Genomic DNA, 17916 nt, shown 5'->3' with positions numbered 1-17916 from the left:
TTGTAAAAGTCTTTTTCTGGGTATATGTTTTCCTTTCTTTGGGGTAAATACCCAGGAATGGACTTGTTGGATGATGGGGTGAAGGTTTAATGTTATAAGACACTGCCTGGGCATTTTCCCCAAGCGTCCTAGGACTTGGCACCCCACCAGCAATACACCAGCATCCTGGAGCCTCACACACTTCACCTGCACCTGCTCTCACCAACGCCTTTCCTCTTGAATCATTCTAGTGGGGTTGAAACTGCACAACATTATGGGTTTAGTTTGCATTTCCCTGATATCTCAATGTCAAATGCCTTTTAATATGCTTATTTGCCGCAGTCTGGCTGGGCACAAATCACCGAGCCGCCACAAAGCACTTGTATGCTCAAACAGGAAACTTTATTGCCTGAACTCAAACAGCACTCCACGCACACTCCAGGGGAACTCTCCCGAACGCCACCCACGCGGTCCCCAGGAACACCACACACACACTGTGAACTCCCTCCACCGGAACTTCCTCCACCGGAACTTCCCCAACCAACTAGAACTCCCCAGGAAATCCCCGAGTGAGAACTCCGGTTGCCCCCTAGTGAGAACTCTGGGCGCCTGAGGCGGACAGCAGGGGTCTACATACAATTGAATCAATCCAGCATCATCTTAATGGCTCGCCTCTCAACCATTACTTCTGGCAAAATGCCAGGGGCCATTCCGACTCAGCTGTGGCTCTCAACACTTATTGGCCATTTTACATCTTTTTTTATGAAATAAATTCAGTTTTTGCCCGTTTAAAAATTGGGTTATTTTTTACTTATTGGATTTCATAAACACACACACACACACACACACACACACACACACACATATATATATATATATATATATATATAAAGTTGTAGATGGACACAACACCTTTATTTTATTTCTTTTTATGTAGTACTGAGCATCGAACCCAGTGCTTCACATGTATGAGGCAAGTGCTCTACCACTGAGCCCACCGAGCCGTAACCCCAACCCAACCCATACTTTTTGTTTTTTTTTAAAATGTGTGTGTACTTATGAAACACATTCTTAATAAGATACACACACACACACACACACATATATGTATATATAAATTTTGAGACGGGGTTTTGTTAAGTTGCTTAGGGTCTCACTAAGTTTCTGAGACTGGCCTCAAACTTGTGATCCTCCTACCTCAGCCTTCTGAGTTGCTGGGATTACAGGTGTGTACCACCCCTGACTTAGTGGCTCATGTTTTTTTTGTTTGTTTGTTTCTTCTCTAAAAGTTCTTTGCCTGCCCCAAAGTCATGAAGATATTCTCTATGTTGTCTTCTAGAAGCTTGATGGTTTCATCTTTTATGTTAAAGTTCACATCTATCTCAAATTGTTATGTGTGAGATAAGCAATAAGATCAGGATTCATTTTTTCCACAAATTTCTTAAGCTCTAGTACCAGCTATTGAAAAGAATTTCCTTCCCCTATTGAATTGCTTTGGCTCCTCTGTTGAAAACCAATGAGCAGCATGCATATGGATTTATTTCCAGACTCTATTCTGTCCCACTGATCTATGTCCTTATCCTTACACTAATACCATACTGTCTTAATTACCAGTGCTCAGCCTTGAAATCAGGTATGAATCCTCTGTTTTTTTTTTCTTCTTTTTCAAGTTTGTTTTCACTCTTCTCTGTCCTTTGCAATCCCATGTAAATTTTAAATTGAATCTGCCATTCTGTATTTTAAAAAGCCTATTGGGATTTTGATACAGTACAAACGATATCGTTACAATATTAGGTCTCACACCTGTGATTTACTTCTCTATCCGTGACACATGTCACTGCTATAGTTAGGGTCTGGAACGTCTGCCACATGTCCAGTTTGGTGCTGTGTGATGGCTGGCACCTTGAAGAGGCGAGCCCTCAGGAGAGGTCTTTAGGTCTTTGGGGGTATGCCTTGAAGAGGACAGTGGAGCTCAGCCTCTTCCTCTTTCTCTGTTTTGCTTCCCAACCATGAGGTGAGTGATTCTTTCCACCATGCCCTCCCTGCATGATATGCTGCATCATCGCAGGCTTTTAAGCATTGGGACCCATAAGTTTGGGACTGGAATTCCAAAACTGTGAGGCAAAATAAACCTTTCCTCTGCATAAGTTGGCTAAGCTCAGGGATTTGTTATAATGACAGAAAGCTGACTAACATAGCCCCAATTTATTTCAGTCTTCTTTAATTTTCCCCACCAGTGCTTTATAAATTTTAGTGTAGAGGTCTTTCAAGGCTTCTGTTGAATTTTTTCCTAAGTATTTTATGTTTTTGATGCTATTTGGAGTTGTTTTTTTTTGGGGGGGGTGGTATTGGGGATTAACTCAGGGACACTTGACCACTGAGCCACATTCCCAGCCCTATTTTGTATTTTATTTAGGGACAGGGTCTCACTAAGTTGCTTAGCGCCTTGCTTTTGCTGAGGCTGGTTTTGAACACACAATCCTCCTGTCTCAGCCTTTCAAGATGCTGGGATTATAGGTGTGTGCCACTGTGCCCAGCTGGTAAGATTTTAAGATATATTCTGGTACAATAATGAAAAACACCCCAAATCTAAAAGCTCATTCTCTCTCTCTCTCTCTCTCTCTCTCTCTCACACACACACACACACACACACACACACACACACACACTTAATTCTGAGTTCCTAGTTGGATATTATGCAACTGGAGCAAAAGCAGATACAAAGCTGATGTTAAAGAGATGATGTAAGGGAGTGTGTTAAAAAAAATGATGTAAGGGAGTGTGTGTAAACTTCTTTATTAAAAGAAAGTAAGAGCAGATAGTGCCAGGATGGGGGCACTGCAGAGTTCCAGGGAGTTGATAGCATTCTAGTTCTTGCTCTAGAATATTAAGTGTTTGAGAAAATTCAACAAGGAATATTGTCTTACCTGACCCATTTACAATATGCATTTATAGTACAAATTTTCAAAGTAAACTGAAATAATGAAGAAAATACCAGAGGTTAACTCATGCATTTGGTGCCAACTGCAGACTCATGAGGTAGCAGCTTGGGAGGAAGGATGGTCACTGCACTTCCGTCCCTGTGATGTGTGCGGACTTCAACTGGGATTTTTTGCAGTGGTCACAATATTTTATGTCTTATCAAAACACAGGCAAGGAAATGTGTTGTGCAAAGAGTCTGGTGTGAAATTCCTAAAAAGAAAGGAACACAGGAAGGTCTGAGGGGGAAATGAAAGTGAAGGGAGAGGGAAGATGAGGCGAAGCACTGGGGAATGATGAGTCTGAAGCCCAGCTTTCTGCCAGAATCAATGGGAAAATACTGTATGTCTGATCTCTTTCCATATTAGCCCTGGAAGAGACAGCATGAACGGAAAGAAAGCATGGCCACACCTGTCCTGTGGTGCAACTGTCAAGCATCATTAACGTGCACAGGATACCCAATGACACTTACTCTGATCTTGATGAAATTAGGGTTAACTGCCCCTTCTCTGTGCTTCCCGGCCACTGTATTCATCCCACAAGTGTCACCACTTATCACACTGCTGAAATCACGTGTCTGTCTCCTTCACTTTACTGTCTTTATCTTCTAGAGGGCAAGGACATTGTTTTATTCATCTCAAGTTCCGGAGGCATAGTATATGCGTGAACCAATGCATATCTGAATTAGGTGAGTGGATTTTAAGACGGGCTTACGAGGAATTCTCAATTATTTGTGTACATAAACCTGCTCCTATAAAATACAGGCACTTCCATTTACAAGTCTTTCAATTGCTTAATTCTAATTTATTGTTGCATTTGATCATCAAAATAAGTCTCTCAATGTAAATTTATTAGTTTATGGGAGCACTATCACAGCCCTGCATGGCAAAGAAAGGCAATCTTTAAAATACCCATTTTACAGATGGAGAGGCTAAAACATAAAAACAAATTGCTGTTTGTCAGTCACAGTGGCACGTACCTGCAGTGCCTGCTACTTGTGAGGCTGAGGCAGGATGGTGACAAGTTCAAAGCCAGCCTGGGCAATATAGCATGACCCTGTCTCAAAATAAAATTAAAGGCTGAGAGTGTAGCTCAGTGGCAGAATGCTTGCCTAATTCAGTCCCCACATTCCTAGTTTTGAAAGGTGTATGCGAAGTGCCTCTCTTCCTCCCCTTTCCCTTCTCTCACTCACCTCCCTCCCCTACCAAGGGGAGGAAAGGTGGAAAGTCATGTTCCTAGCAATTCTATAGTTTCCTATATGTGAACTATAGCAGGTGAGAAGAGAGAATGGGAAAAGGGACCAAATTCTTATGCATTCTCAAAACATAAAAAAATGGCATTGCTGAGAATCGGGCAAGCATTCCTATTTCCATCATTATTATCCTAATTTTAGCATCACTCATAAATCTCATTACAGGGGCTGGAATGTAGCTTAGTAGTAAAGCAGGTATAATGCACGTGTGAAGCACTGGGTTCATCCCAGCACCACAAAAAACAATAAGAAAGGCAGCTTCAGCGTTTGGCTGCTGTGTAGAAGGTCATGTCTTGGAGCCAGGCAAGTGAGGGGGCCGACCATCTCCTTCCATCTCTGTCGCTGATCTGCTCACATATCTCTGGAGTTTTGCTTTATAACTAGTGATAAGGAGATGTGGCTACTGAGAGCGTTAAATGAGATATATAAGATGTACAAAATCCTGCAAAGAAATAACTCCATAAATGTTTCTGTTGCTTGATTTGTCTGTTGGTTTCCTTATCTCTAATGAAAATAATAATGGGCCTACTATACAGGTTTCTTATGAACCATAAATCAGTTAATAAATGTAAAGGCATGCCATGGGCATAGTGGTGCAAGCCTGTAATCCCAGCAACTCCAGAGGTTGAGATGGGGGGATTGCAAGTTCAAGGCCAGCCTCCGCACCTTAGCAGATCCCATCTCAAAAACAAAAAGGGCTGGGGAAAGTAGCTTAATGGTATAGCATCCCTGCGTTCCACCCCAGGAAGGTGGTGGTGGGGGGGGTGGTAAGAACATTCCTGATACAGGGCTTAACAAATTAGCTATTGATATTGTAAACGTATTGTATTGTAAACGTGATGGGGGCGGTGGTGTCGGATTTTACAGTTTCCATTTCCCCGGTACAGCCTAGCGTCCTGCACTAGGCTTTGCCTCTAGACTCCTCTAGTAGGACACCTCCACCCGCAATCCCAGAATACGCCGCAGGGGGCGCTCGAGTCTAGGACCGTCGTAGACCGGAACCCAAAGCTTAGGATGCTGCCGCGCCGGACCCTCTTCGCTCTGGACGCGGGAGCCGGAAGTGGCGCGGAAGACCATTGCGCTGCTGGGTGGAAAAGGGTGTGCAGCGAAGATGCTGCTGGACTTGTCGGAGGAGCATAAGGAGCACCTGGCCTTCCTGCCGCAGGTGGACAGCGCGGGTAAGGGTGTGGCGACGGCGAGGTGCGGGGAGAAGGCCGGGCGCTGGGCGCTCACGGCCTGCCGACTTCCGTTTCAGTGGTGGTGGAGTTCGGGCGGATAGCGGTGGAGTTCCTGAGGCGAGGGACCAACCCCAAGGTCTACGAGGGCGCTGCCAGTAAGCGGGCGGGCGGGAGCCTCCGTGACTGGGGCGGGCTGCGGGATACGGGGTGAGGGTGGGCGGGATGCGGGGTGCCAGGGTGGGTGAGCGGGGCGCGGGCTGTGGGCCGGAGTTCCGTGAGTCGTTTCCTCAGCTCCAGGGGAGCACAGTGTTGCCCGCCCCTCGGAATCGCTGGGCGTTGGGGGTCGGCCGGGCAGCGAGCGGGTGCGGCTCGGGGCGCGGTCCCCGCGGGCCGGCCCTTTAGGCCAGCGGCTGTGCGCTTGCGCGTGCTGGACCTGCACTGGGCTGGAAGTCCGGAAGGCGTCCGGCCAGCAGAGGAGAAAGCCAGAGGCCGAGTTAAAATACTTATTTTTAGGTAGGAATTTGAACAAAAAGAAGAATGTCGCACGGTGATTGATGTATTCGTTTTCCTTTTTCTTAGGGAAGCTCAGCGTGAGCAGCGACGCTGTCCAGCATGGTGTGGAAGGGTTGACCTACCTGCTCACCGAGAGCTCCAAGCTCATGGTGAGGGCGCCTGCGGCATTCAGTGTTGCCCAGACCGTAGGCCGGGGACGGATCCTATGAGGAGGAGGAAGGAAATGATCTACTTTCCTTGCACATCAGCAGTATCTGACTTGACAGAGAATAGGAGGCAATATTGGGCATCTTAGTTCTTTTTATATTTTTAAAAAAGTATTTTTTATGTGACAGTAACTCAGATCTTGGAATAGTAAATAATGATTATCTTCCTCTATAAAGAATGCTAGACAAGTGAATTAGGGGATATCAGATATATCTTTTGTGTTTAACAAGTATTTTATCATTTACCTGACAAAAATAGATTTTGATGTTCTGTTAAATTCAATTCATTTGTAGATTTCTGAAGTGGATTTCCAAGACTCTGTTTTTGTTCTGGGATTCTCTGAAGAACTGAACAAATTGTTGCTTCAGCTTTACCTGGACAACAGAAAAGAGATCAGGACTATTCTGGGTGAACTGGCACCCAGCCTTCCCAGTTACCACAGCCTTGAGTGGCGACTAGATGTACAGGTGTGTGTGTGTGTGTGTGTGTGTGTTTAAAAACCTGACATAGAATAAGAATTATTTAAAGATTGTGTCCTACTTATTGTATTCTTTACCATGTCAACCAAACTCTGATTTGAAACTGGTTTTTTAATCAGTGTTCATTTTCAGACCATTTCACAAATAGTTCATTTTCTTTTATTTATAATGTGTTCAATTTAACTTAATTTGATTACTTTAGCAAAGCAAATGGTTAGCAGACATTTTAGGTGGTATTAACTTTTTAAAATTATTTCTCCTTAAATATAACACATATATAAGAAATACATAAGTAAGTGTACACAGCATAATGAATTATGTCGTGGTGAAACTCCTATGAAATGGACATTAGCATCACCAGTATCCTAGAAGGATTCTCCTTGCCTCCTCCTAATTATTGTCCTTTTCAAAGGTAACCAGCATCCTTGTTTCTAACACATAGAGTTTACTCATTTTTTCTCTTTCCACATTTGGAATGATTTGTTAAATACTCTTTGGTCTCTGGCTTTTGCACAAAATTATTTGTATGAAACTTATCTTTCACTTGTTTTAAAGCCACATAGTTAAATAAAAGGAAAGGCTAGGCTCAGTGGCACATGCCTGTAGTCCCAGCTCCTCTCGGGGTTAAGCTAAGAGGATCACTTGAGCCAAGGAGTTTGAGACCAGTCAGAGCAACATAGTGAGACCTCATCTCAAACAAATTTATCAATTAGTTAATTAATTTTCAAACTATTGCATGTAGCCCTTTATTATGCAGTAAAAGATAAGTTAGTAGATGTTTGTTGAATATCATCCATTGGCTGATAACAGCTATGCTAAATGTTTTGGGACACTAAAAGGTATAAGAGATTTAAGTAGTTATAAAATAGGTCCTGGAGGGGAAAAAAAGAATATAATTACATAAATAAAGATACCACCTGAGTGTTTAAAAAAATCTATCTTTATTTATTTATTTGCATAGTTCAGTGTGTACTGGCATGATCCAGAAAGTTTTAACAAAAAAAAAAAAAAAAAAGACTGAAATTTCAGAAGGAATAGAGAAAAGAAGAGTAAATATTCTTGGAAGAGGAGGCAGTACAAGTTAAAACCACCCCTGTGAATGTGGGAATGAATATACAAATATCTGGTATACTGTTCTGGTTCTTAAACTTAGTGCACATTAGAATAACCTGGGGAGCTTTAAAAAATTTATAATATCTATGTTCTACCCCTAGTGATTCTGATTTATTGGTGTGAGGTTTGGCTTGGACATGAGAATTTTTAAAAGCTTCCCTTTCACCCAAATAATACTAAGTACTGTTTGTGAACAGCTGTTAGAATAGATTCTTCATGATTTGAATTAAGGTAAAGTGGTCAAATAGATTAGAAATTCAGTTGGAGTTTAGACTTAACATCACAGACAATAAATAGGAAGCCCTTGTAGATTCTTGGATAAGAAAGTAACATTTAGAAAAAAGAAGAAAACCACAGCTCTAAAAAAAGAAAAAGAAAGTCACATTTAAGAAAATTTATCTGGTGTCTTGGGCAGATCAGAATGAAAGTGGGAGTTAGAAGTAGGAAGAACTTGGGGCTTTATGTATTTTGCCCTCTCTATGAAATGCCTTCCCCCTGCCTTGCCATTACTTCTGATTGTATTCCTTATCCTTTTATATATCAGGTTACATCAGGGCTCAGTCCACTGTGGCCTGTGGGTCAGATCTGACTTGCTGCCTATTTGTCAAGTTTTATTGTAACATAATCATGCTTATTTGCTAACATATTGTCGATGGCTGCTTTTGAGTACAAGGTAGAGTTGAATTAGTTGTGCTGGAAGCTGTGCAGTTCTGCAAAGCCTATAGTATTTATTATTTGGTTCTTTACAGAAATACGTGGTTTGCTGGCTTTTGCTTAAAATGATTCCTCCCTCTGAGAGAAGTTCCCTGTGCTGCTAGTAACAGTTTAATCTTGGTGGCATTTGTGTTTTCCTTTTCACGCACCCGTGTTTCCATTTTGGAAAGCCATTTCACTCCTATAGTACCTGTTTTATACAGCACACAGTGAGCCGTTAACCTAGGATAGCAAGGAGCATGCATGTCTTGTATGTGCTCTTTTTTCAAAGTCTCAGCATCTCCTGTATTTCCACATTCTTCTAAATCAGAAGAGAACTCTGACACATTCCTGCCACCACTTTGCCTCCTGCCTGCATTAGCACCTGTGCTGTGCCTTCATCCCTGTTACAGCTGAGGAAGTGCCCACGTGCCAGCTGTGGACAGCCTCTTCCCTGTATGCCTCAGTCCATAGCAGATGAAGAGATAGGTGTAGAACTTGCATACAAGACTTGTTTCAGACCACAAATGAGAGTGATTTCTCTGAAAGCTGAACTGAATCTCATTGGTTACTCATGGTTGATAAAAAGAAGAGCTGGTCACTCCACTTTCATGTATATCTAAAAAGAACAAAATTTTAAAAATTAAAAAAAAGAAAAAAAAAGAAAAGCTGGTGGTTAAAGGGAGAATAGTTTCAGAAAGGAACAACCATATCACAATACAGTGTCAATGGAAGTAAGAGTAGCATTTTACACTGAGGACCATTAGGGGGTTGAGAAGATGAAAGGCTTAGGATTTGGACAGAAAAAAGCTGTACGTGTCATGCTGTATTTTGAGGTTTTTCGGTTGGGATAGTGTGGCTGGCTTGGAGAGGTTGCTCTCTTGTCATCAGCATCCTTAGTATATGTAGATAACCACAGAAAAGACCATTTTTTATATCCACTTATCAGTTGATGCTACCATATGTCCATTCAATTATCAAACCATTCCTTGGATTTCTGGAGCGTGCCAGGCTTTGTAGACATAGTGCTGTGGTTTGGCTTTGTGTATTACCCAGGCCTGTGTATTAAAGACTTGCTCATCCTGTGGTGCTGATGGAAGGTGATGGAAACTTCAAGAGGTGGAGTCTGATAGAAGGAAGTTAGGCAGTTGGTGGTATACCCTTGAGGAGATGTTGGGACTCTAGCCCCTTCCCAATTCTCTTTTGTTTCTCTGCCTCCACGAGGTAAACAGTTCTGCCTACCACGTGCTCCCACCAGGAGCCCCAGGCCCATAAAAAACAGAACCAATTAAAGGTGAATTCAAACCTCTGGAAGCAAAACCCTTGAGCCAAAATAAACCTTTTCTCCTGATAAGTTGATTATCTCAGATATTTTGTCACAGTAACAGAAAGTTGATAAATATGTGTAGCAATGAAGAAATATACTTGTCTTTAAGTCATCACAATTTCATAAAAGAAGACCAAAAAGTAAACTAAAATCCAGCATGATGAGTAGCCATGATCACAGCATATGGTATAAACCAGACTGCATGCTCCATGACAGCAGATACTGTGTGCCCAGCACTGTACCTGGCACATAAAAGTTTCATCAATGTGTTTAAACTTGTGTGTTTAGATCTTTCGTTAATAACCAGGTGGAGATATGGGGGTGGTCATGCTTAGGTGGTCCATCAGTAATTTATCTTGTACATAATTATGACTCTTGAGTGGGTGTTCTCTGGCTTTTAGGACTTTTTTAAGGCCTCAGTAGCCCATAGAGTCTTTTTGGGCTTTATTGATTTACTTTAAAAAAAAAAAAAATCTTTATTTTTTAATTGTAGATGGACACAGTACCTTTATTTTATTTATTTTATGTGGTGCTGAGTATCGAACCCAGGGCCTTGCCCATGCTAGGCGAGCGCTCTACTGCTGAGCCCCAGCCCCAGCCCCTGCCCCTATTGATTTACTTTGATTTTCCATTATGAAGACATTTTTAGAAGTTAGAAATTACAAAATCGAGTTTTCTAAAATTAAACTGGAGGGTTAATTTGCCCAGTGAGGTGACTTTGAGTTGCTGCATGAACATGAGGATGAGTGCAGGTTAACGTTGAGGAGATACTGAGGGACTTGCCACATGTGGTGAAATAAATTTAAAGCTGAAAAAGCTATTCAGGACTAATGGAGTCCCTGAGCTCATTAGATGAAACTGTTAGAAGGGGTTCTGACTGAAGTGGATTTTGCTGTTTGGGGGAAGAAAGCATGACAGATCACACCAGTCAAATGCGTAGGAAATGAATATCAGGACATGCTGCCTTTCATCTGGGAGTAAATTCACTTGTCTCATGGAGACTGGTGGTGAATGGACAGTCACCATCTAATTATTGTGTGATTGCTTGTGGGAAACAAAGTAATCATAGTTTAGCTTCTTGTAGGAGCATTTCCCCAGACTTCATAAATTATCAGCACAATTGATGCCCTTGTTAATAGCGTATGTACATTGAATGCATCTGGGACTGATGCGGAAGAATGTTGCTTTGGGGGCTAGTTCATTCACAGCTGCATCAAAGCATCCTCTTCCTGTCCTGCTCACATATTATAGCACTTGCTCTGCGGCAAATAGAGGGCTAAATTCTTGTAACAACTTTAACTAAGTGAAACATGACCTATGTATTCTGTTACCTACTTTTTTTTACCCTCTTCAGGGCCTTGAGATATAGTTCTTCAGACTAAACATTTTTTCCCCTAATTTGCATTGATATACAACATTTTAGTTTAAATTTGCTGTTATTGTTATGTTCACAGGAAGGACAGAATTTTATCCCCATTAAAAAATAAATTCATATCAGTGGACCATGTGGGCTTCTGTTCTTTGTCCTGTAGTACTGAATGTCATTTAACTTCTTTCTGAGGAAAAAATGAGGCCTAATTATGTCTTCTGTGTTTGTTAGGATGTTAAACTAATTTCTGTAATTTTTCTGTTTTGTCTCAGGGATTGAACCCAGGGACACCTAACCATTCAGCCATATCCCCAGCTCTTTTTATTTTATTTTGACACGGAATCTCACTAAGTTGCTTAGGGCCTTACTATGTTGCTGAGGGTGGCTTTGAACTTGCTGTCCTCCTGCCTCAGCCTCCGGAGCCACTGAGATCATATGCATGTACCACTGTGCCTGGCCTTTTCTAAAATTTTTAAAAAATGGTATGCTTAAATGTAAAGGAAAGGAAGGACATAGACTCTCATCTGTCAATGAATTTAGATATCATTTCTAAAAAAAAAAAAAATGATGGATAAATTGAGTGATTTTAAATCTTTCAACAAAAAATGTATTAATTACACACTTAAATACATTTTTTCCCGGTCAATGCAGATGCAGGAGGAAAAAGCAAAACAAAAAAACCCACAAAAATAAACTGTACATTTGAATGAATAAGTAGTATTTTCAGTTACAGTTTGCATATCATATCTATAATTTTCTGTTCTAGGAAATGATATTAAGAGATATTTCACTTTATTAAATACTATTTTTTGTTTGAGGACTAGTTCGTCCAAAGGGATTGGCCTGTTTCCAAATTATCTTGGAAACAAAGTCATTAATTGCAAAATTTTTAAAACATTAAAATTGCAGCCTTGGATAAGTATCTCACCTAGAATTATTTAGAAGAAGTTATTAGAATATCCTGTTATTATTAAATTAATCCCAAAATCTCAGGTTTAGATTTGTTCTTACTGAGAAGTCTCTTCAAGTGGATTTCCTGTCCTTCTGATGTGACAGCTTTCTTACTTTCTTGTGTAGTAAGATATTTCAAGGCTCATCGTACAACTCCTGTCCCTTTTTGCAGCTCCTGCTGTGAAGTGGTCCTTGATTCTTTACTGGAGGAGGGTCTTTGGAGAACTCTGTTACACTGGGGTTGAGTGCCATCCCTTCAAGTTTATCATTGTTTATAGTTTTGTGTTTTTTATCTTTTGAAAATACGTCAATAGTGCTTATTTGTTACACTTTAGAACATATTACACAAAAGATTGTAAGATGCCCAGTTTAAAGAATAATAATGAAACAAATACATGTTTACCCATCACCTAACTTAGCAAGTAGAATAAAATCAGTACTTTTGAGTCATCTGGGCCCTTCCCAGTTTTAACCCCCACTTCCCCAGCCACCTAGAGGAAAATCATAATCCTGAGTTTTTTGTTACTCTTCTTTATAGTTTTTAAAAATATTTTTTGTCTCTAAATTGTACATTTTAAAATATTTCATATATTCTGTGACATTTTTAAATTAAAAAAAATTTTTTTGTAGTTGTAGATAGCATGCCTTTGTTTGTGGTGCTAAGGATTGAACCTAATGCTTCACACATGCTAGTACTTTATGTTGCTGTAGTTCATTTCTTTTCACTGCCATTTAGTGAACAGTTCATTGTATGTGAATATTCTCAGTTTCTCCATTCTATTGAGATGTTTCTGATTTTTTGAAATGTTTTGTTTTGGGCTCTTGAAAACAAATACTGTTATGAGTAAAATGCATATGTGTAAGAGTTGAAGGTGTCTGCCTAGGAGTAGAATTGCTGATAATGCATATTGTTTTCAAAGTGATCTCTCACCGCACTCACTAGAATGAGCAAGAGTTTTTCATTACCATTGTTTGCAGTGCTTGATATGGTTAGGTTTTCAGTTTTTACAGTCTGATGAATGTAAAATTGTATTTCATGAGTTTTTTTTTTTTTTTTTTTACCATTTTCCTGATGTATGGTAAAGGTGAACATATTTTTCTATGTTTACCTGTCTTTTGTGAAAATGCTTAATTCATATCTTCATTTTTTTCAGAAAAAAATCAATTTTTCTCTTGGATTTTTTTTTTCTTACTACATCAGTGGAGGTTGACATACATTCTGGATACTAACCTTTTTTTAATTATAGACATGTTGCCAATTTTTTCAAGTACTCTTTGAAGAAAATTTATTAATATAACACTAAATTCATTGGTTTTGTCTTTATGATCTGCACATTTTGTATGACATTTAAGAAATTTTTCTGTACCACAGGGTTTCATATATATTTTCATTTTTTCTCTCCAAAGGTTTTGGAGACTTCATTTTGAAGTCTGTGATCATCTTAAATTTTATTTTTGTGTATAATGTGAAGTAATTATAAATATTTCATATTCTGCATGTCTATTAAATAGTATTGTGCTCTTATTCTATTTACCATCAAGCTTGCAAGCAGAAGTCTCAGGCAACAGATTAAGCCAGCAGTGACTATAAACCTACACCTAAATCAGAATGGAGACCACAACACCAAAGTTCTGCAGACAGACCCAGCCACCCTACTTCATTTAGTTCAGCAACTGGAACAAGCCTTGGAGGAGATGAAAACAAACCACTGTAGGAGAGTAGTTCGCAACATCAAGTAGTACCAAGTGTTAAGGTCCTAATGCCTTTGACTCGTTTGTGAATGGATGACATTCAGGAATTACTTTTCAGAATTAATTTTTATTAATTGGTGTTGATAAATGCATCTAGATTCCATGAAATTTCTTTTCCTATTCCAGGATATTGAGGTCATGATCAGAAGCTAAAGTCAAGTTCCTTTCCTGGTGCTAAATGTGGTCAGCTTCTTGACAGATTGAAATGTAATTTTATATTTTAAATGTGTAAATAGGATTGAATCAACTAGAAATGAATCTATACTGTTCATATCTTCTGTATATATGAGTAATACCCTGTTTTTGGTACTTTTTTGTCTGCTTAACTGTTATTTTCTTCCTTATTGATCAATTTTGAGAATAAAATTTACAGCTACTTCCTTTCCTATTCAGAGTATTTTTAAATAGTACAATATTTCTGACTTTTAAAAGCACCTCATGATGTTACTAGCCACAGAATAATGTAAAGTGACTATGAGTTTTTTAATTATATGCCCATATTGTTATAGGAAGTTCATGCATTTTTCTTTGTATGTAAAGATAAGTAGTTTTTACCATATTGCTGAAGTTTGGCTTATGGTTAATTGCCTTAAGTAGTACTCAATTTTCACAAGGATTAATTTTTCCCATTTACCCAAAGTAACTAAGAGATACACTGTCATATACATTTATAAATAACAAGAATAATATAATCAATCCTTGTCACTTTTTATCATTTCGTTTGATAAACTATACATGGGGGATGGAAGACCCTCTTCATTACATTATAAGCAAATATCCTTCCTACCGTACAAGTTTGATTTGTGTTTTGTTGTTTTTAAAGAGGTGAACGAAAGGTACTGATCTGAAAAACTCAGATGTTGATTTTTGACATCAGACAGAGACACAGTGGGATGCTGAGAAAGAAGAATTTTATAGAAGGGTAGAAATGGGGTTTAGTCTTCCCTGTATGTCCAAGGCCTCATCCCCATGGAGCGCTGCAGGAAGGCCTTCTGAACCATCAGTCTCTGAGCTACACTCTCAAGAGTGAAAAACTTTAAGGTCTGAGTGATGTCCTATTTCTCTCTCTGTGGAGAGTCTTAACAGGGAACAAAGAACAGTGTCAGAAAAGCACACTTGAAATTGCCACAGGGTCCCCTGCAGGCATCTGGACCACTCTTCCATTAAGTATGTGTTCTGCAGTTACAAAACAAAGATATTATCTGCATGTTAATTAGGAAAGTATAATCAGAAATCATTTTTAATTATAGTGACAATTCAATTAATGGAAGTCTCATTACCATCTCACAAAGGGAACTTTATTTATTATATAAATTAGTAGCATGATATCGGGTTTAAAAACAACATGTTGGGCTGGGGATGTTGCTCAAATGGTAGAGCACCTGCCCAGCATGCACGGTAGGTCCGTAAGACTTGTTGTCTGTCCACAGTTGATGGAAGGTAAGCAAGGCTGGCCCTGACAAGACTGAGTGACCCTGTGTCTCCTCAGAGCAGCCTTTCCTTTACCTCTTTGTCCACTGTCCTCACACCAGTCAGAACAGGAAAGGGTGTGCTGATCTTTTCACGTGAGTCAGGCTCCTGACCACCTTTCTGGGCACTCCATTGTTTCTATCATGTTCTGCTTCCTGCATCTTCTGGGTCAAGGGTGAACTGGGGACTGTTTCTCTGCCTTTTTAGAATCTGAGGCTCCCTTTTAGTGCAGGCCATCAAATGAGCTGCTTCCATTTCTTGTGAAAACCTTCCACATCCTTCTGGACTCCCTTGCTTTCTTTGTTTTATAGCATGTTTGATAATTTTTGTGGCTTGTATGTGAACATGATTTTCTGCAGATGCAGTCACTGTTCTCTCCAATATGACCCAAGTTTCTTGACTCTGAATAATGTGCCTTTATTATAGATAACTAAACTTTTATTAAAGCTTTTAGGATTGTGAGTATGCTGATTTTTTTTGAAGATTGGCTGATGCTCATTTAGATTTAAGAGTCATATCCTTCAGGCTAGGTACATAGCTCAGTGGCATTAGTGTCAGAGTTCTTGCCTAGCATACACAAAGGCCCTGGGTTCAGTTCCCAGTACTGGGAGCGGGGAGGAGAGTCATATCCTTCATGTCTCAAAGCCAAAATAGGAACATCCGGTAGCAGAACTGTGGGCACTTACCAATATACTTCATTCATTGAAGTCTCCTTAAGCATTTCACAAAATTTCAATACACTTAAAGATGTTTCCAAGTTTGGAAATTTAAAGCAGCAATTGAAAAAGTTGATGGAATTGCCATAAAAAAATCATGTACTTTCTTTGAGATCTGAAAAATGGGAGTAGCAAAAGTTCCTTGAACTACTGAATGAAAAGGAATCCCTATGTTGGAGCCTTTAAAATCTGCCACAGCGTGTAGCCTTTAAGGGTGTCATTGATGCATTATTGGCTCCCGTCCTCTACTATAGTAGCAGGCTTTCAAAAGTACGCAACAAATGTTTACCGTTACTGAGATAGTTGTGTACACTATTAATATAGTATCCCAATTATTTTGAAGAATCCTGTTATACTCCGTAAGAGAACTGGGAGAAGCTGGGTGTGGTGGCATATGACTGACGTAGGAGAAAGGGAAGTCTGGGGCCAGCCTGGACAACGTAGCAAGATCCTGTCTCAAAATAGACTTTACAAGGCCTGGAGATAAAACTCAGTGCTTGCCTAATGTGCCAGGCCCTGAGTTCAATTCCCAGTACCATAAAAAAGAAAACGGGGGGGGAAAACATTGTTTTTTTTCTGGGTGATAAAATTATAGGCATTCATTTTTATGTCTATAATTAGAGTTTGAATGACTTTTATAATATTTAGGAAATATTAAGTTTAAAGGAGAAAATATTAGAATTTAAATATAATATTTGTATCCAAGATTTTAATTTTTTAGAAAATGTTTTTATAGTTGTAGATAGATAGGATGCCCTTAGTTTATTTGTTTAATTTTTTTATGGTGCTAAGGATTGAACCCAGTGCCTCACACATGCTAGGCAAGTGCTCTGCCAGTGAGTTACACAGCCCTAGCCTGCCAGATTTTAAATTCTTGATATGTTACACATGTAGCTCTCCAGAAAAAGCTGTGCATGACTGCTTGATCCCTGGAGGATACAGGTGAGGAGGCTGAGGGTTTTGTGAGCAGACTTTATAGACTCCCTCTTTTCTGCAACTTCTCCCTGCCTGCCATTTTGGTAAAAGAAGCATGGGAATCTCAAGAGTAAGCCATTTCTCTTTTTTCTAGTTTTGGATGTAAATTTACTTCTAAATAGTTGTATCTGTGTTGATTTTAATCACCAAAGGAAAACATATAACACTACTTTGTGGTTTTTTCACAGGCCTTATGTTCAGGAAGTTCTGGCAGTTGCATTGTTAAAGTTGTCCTCCTATAATTTACTCACTCTTCTCTACTTATTTTTAAAAATATGTATCCGATTAAGTCCCTCCTTAATAGACTTTTCTTAACCCTTAGAGTTCCCACAATCATAGGTTGTGCGCATGTCTTTTCCTCCACAAGCTGCAGAAAATACTTTGGTGGGAAGGTCATCATCCTGCAGTCCCTCTAACTCAACTGTGTTCCCTTTGAAACCACCATATGTTCAAGTTTAAATACTTTTCTTAGACCAAAACAAATGAGCCCAACTCCATCATTGGTGTGGTTAGTTCAGTGACCTTTACAAACTTTCAAAGCAATGTTTTAATTAGAAAAGTAGAGTAAGCCCATTTTTCAGCTTTGCAAAGCATTATACTGTAGAGATGAAAAAAGTGATAGCTGGGCACAACATGGGAGGCTGAAGCAGGAGGATTGCAAGTTCAAGGCAGCAACTTAGGAAGACTAAGTCTCAGAGAAATTAAGAACAAAAAGGGGTGGGATGTAGGTCAGTGGTAGAGCACCCCTGGGTTCAATCCCCAGGGGCCGCATGTTTGTTATTGTGTATTTACACACAAAATAACTGACTTCTTCAACAAAACTAAAGCATAAGAAGTAAAATCGAGAATTAATAAATGGGACGGTAACAAACTATTAAGTTTCTTCACAGCAAAGGAAACAATTAAGAACATGAAGTGAGAGCCTACAGAATGGGAGAAAATCTTTGCCACCTGCACCTCAGA

The 17916-nt window shown here is 39.7% G+C and overlaps 1 protein-coding gene across 2 annotated transcripts; it reads left to right on the top strand.

The window, feature by feature from the left end:
• Positions 1-5224: 5224 nt before the first annotated feature.
• Positions 5225-14180, top strand: Commd2 (COMM domain containing 2). Of its 2 annotated transcripts, XM_015486898.2 has the most exons (5): positions 5225-5388; positions 5466-5543; positions 5968-6050; positions 6402-6575; positions 13583-14180. In XM_015486898.2, exons 1-5 carry the CDS (start codon positions 5322-5324, stop codon positions 13778-13780), a joined length of 600 nt encoding a protein of 199 aa, XP_015342384.1. In that variant the 5' UTR covers positions 5225-5321; the 3' UTR covers positions 13781-14180. The 2 variants fall into 2 exon arrangements, with proteins under 2 accessions (XP_015342384.1, XP_048649854.1); XM_048793897.1 differs by lacking the exon at positions 5466-5543 and having other exon boundaries at positions 5243-5388.
• The last annotated feature ends 3736 nt before the right edge of the window (positions 14181-17916 follow it).

Source organism: Marmota marmota, unplaced genomic scaffold (genome assembly GCF_001458135.2).
Source record: "Marmota marmota marmota unplaced genomic scaffold, marMar, whole genome shotgun sequence".
NCBI classification, from domain to species: Eukaryota; Metazoa; Chordata; class Mammalia; order Rodentia; family Sciuridae; genus Marmota; species Marmota marmota.
The sequence above is the reverse complement of the archived record's forward strand: the minus strand, read 5'-3'. Positions and strand labels throughout refer to the sequence as shown.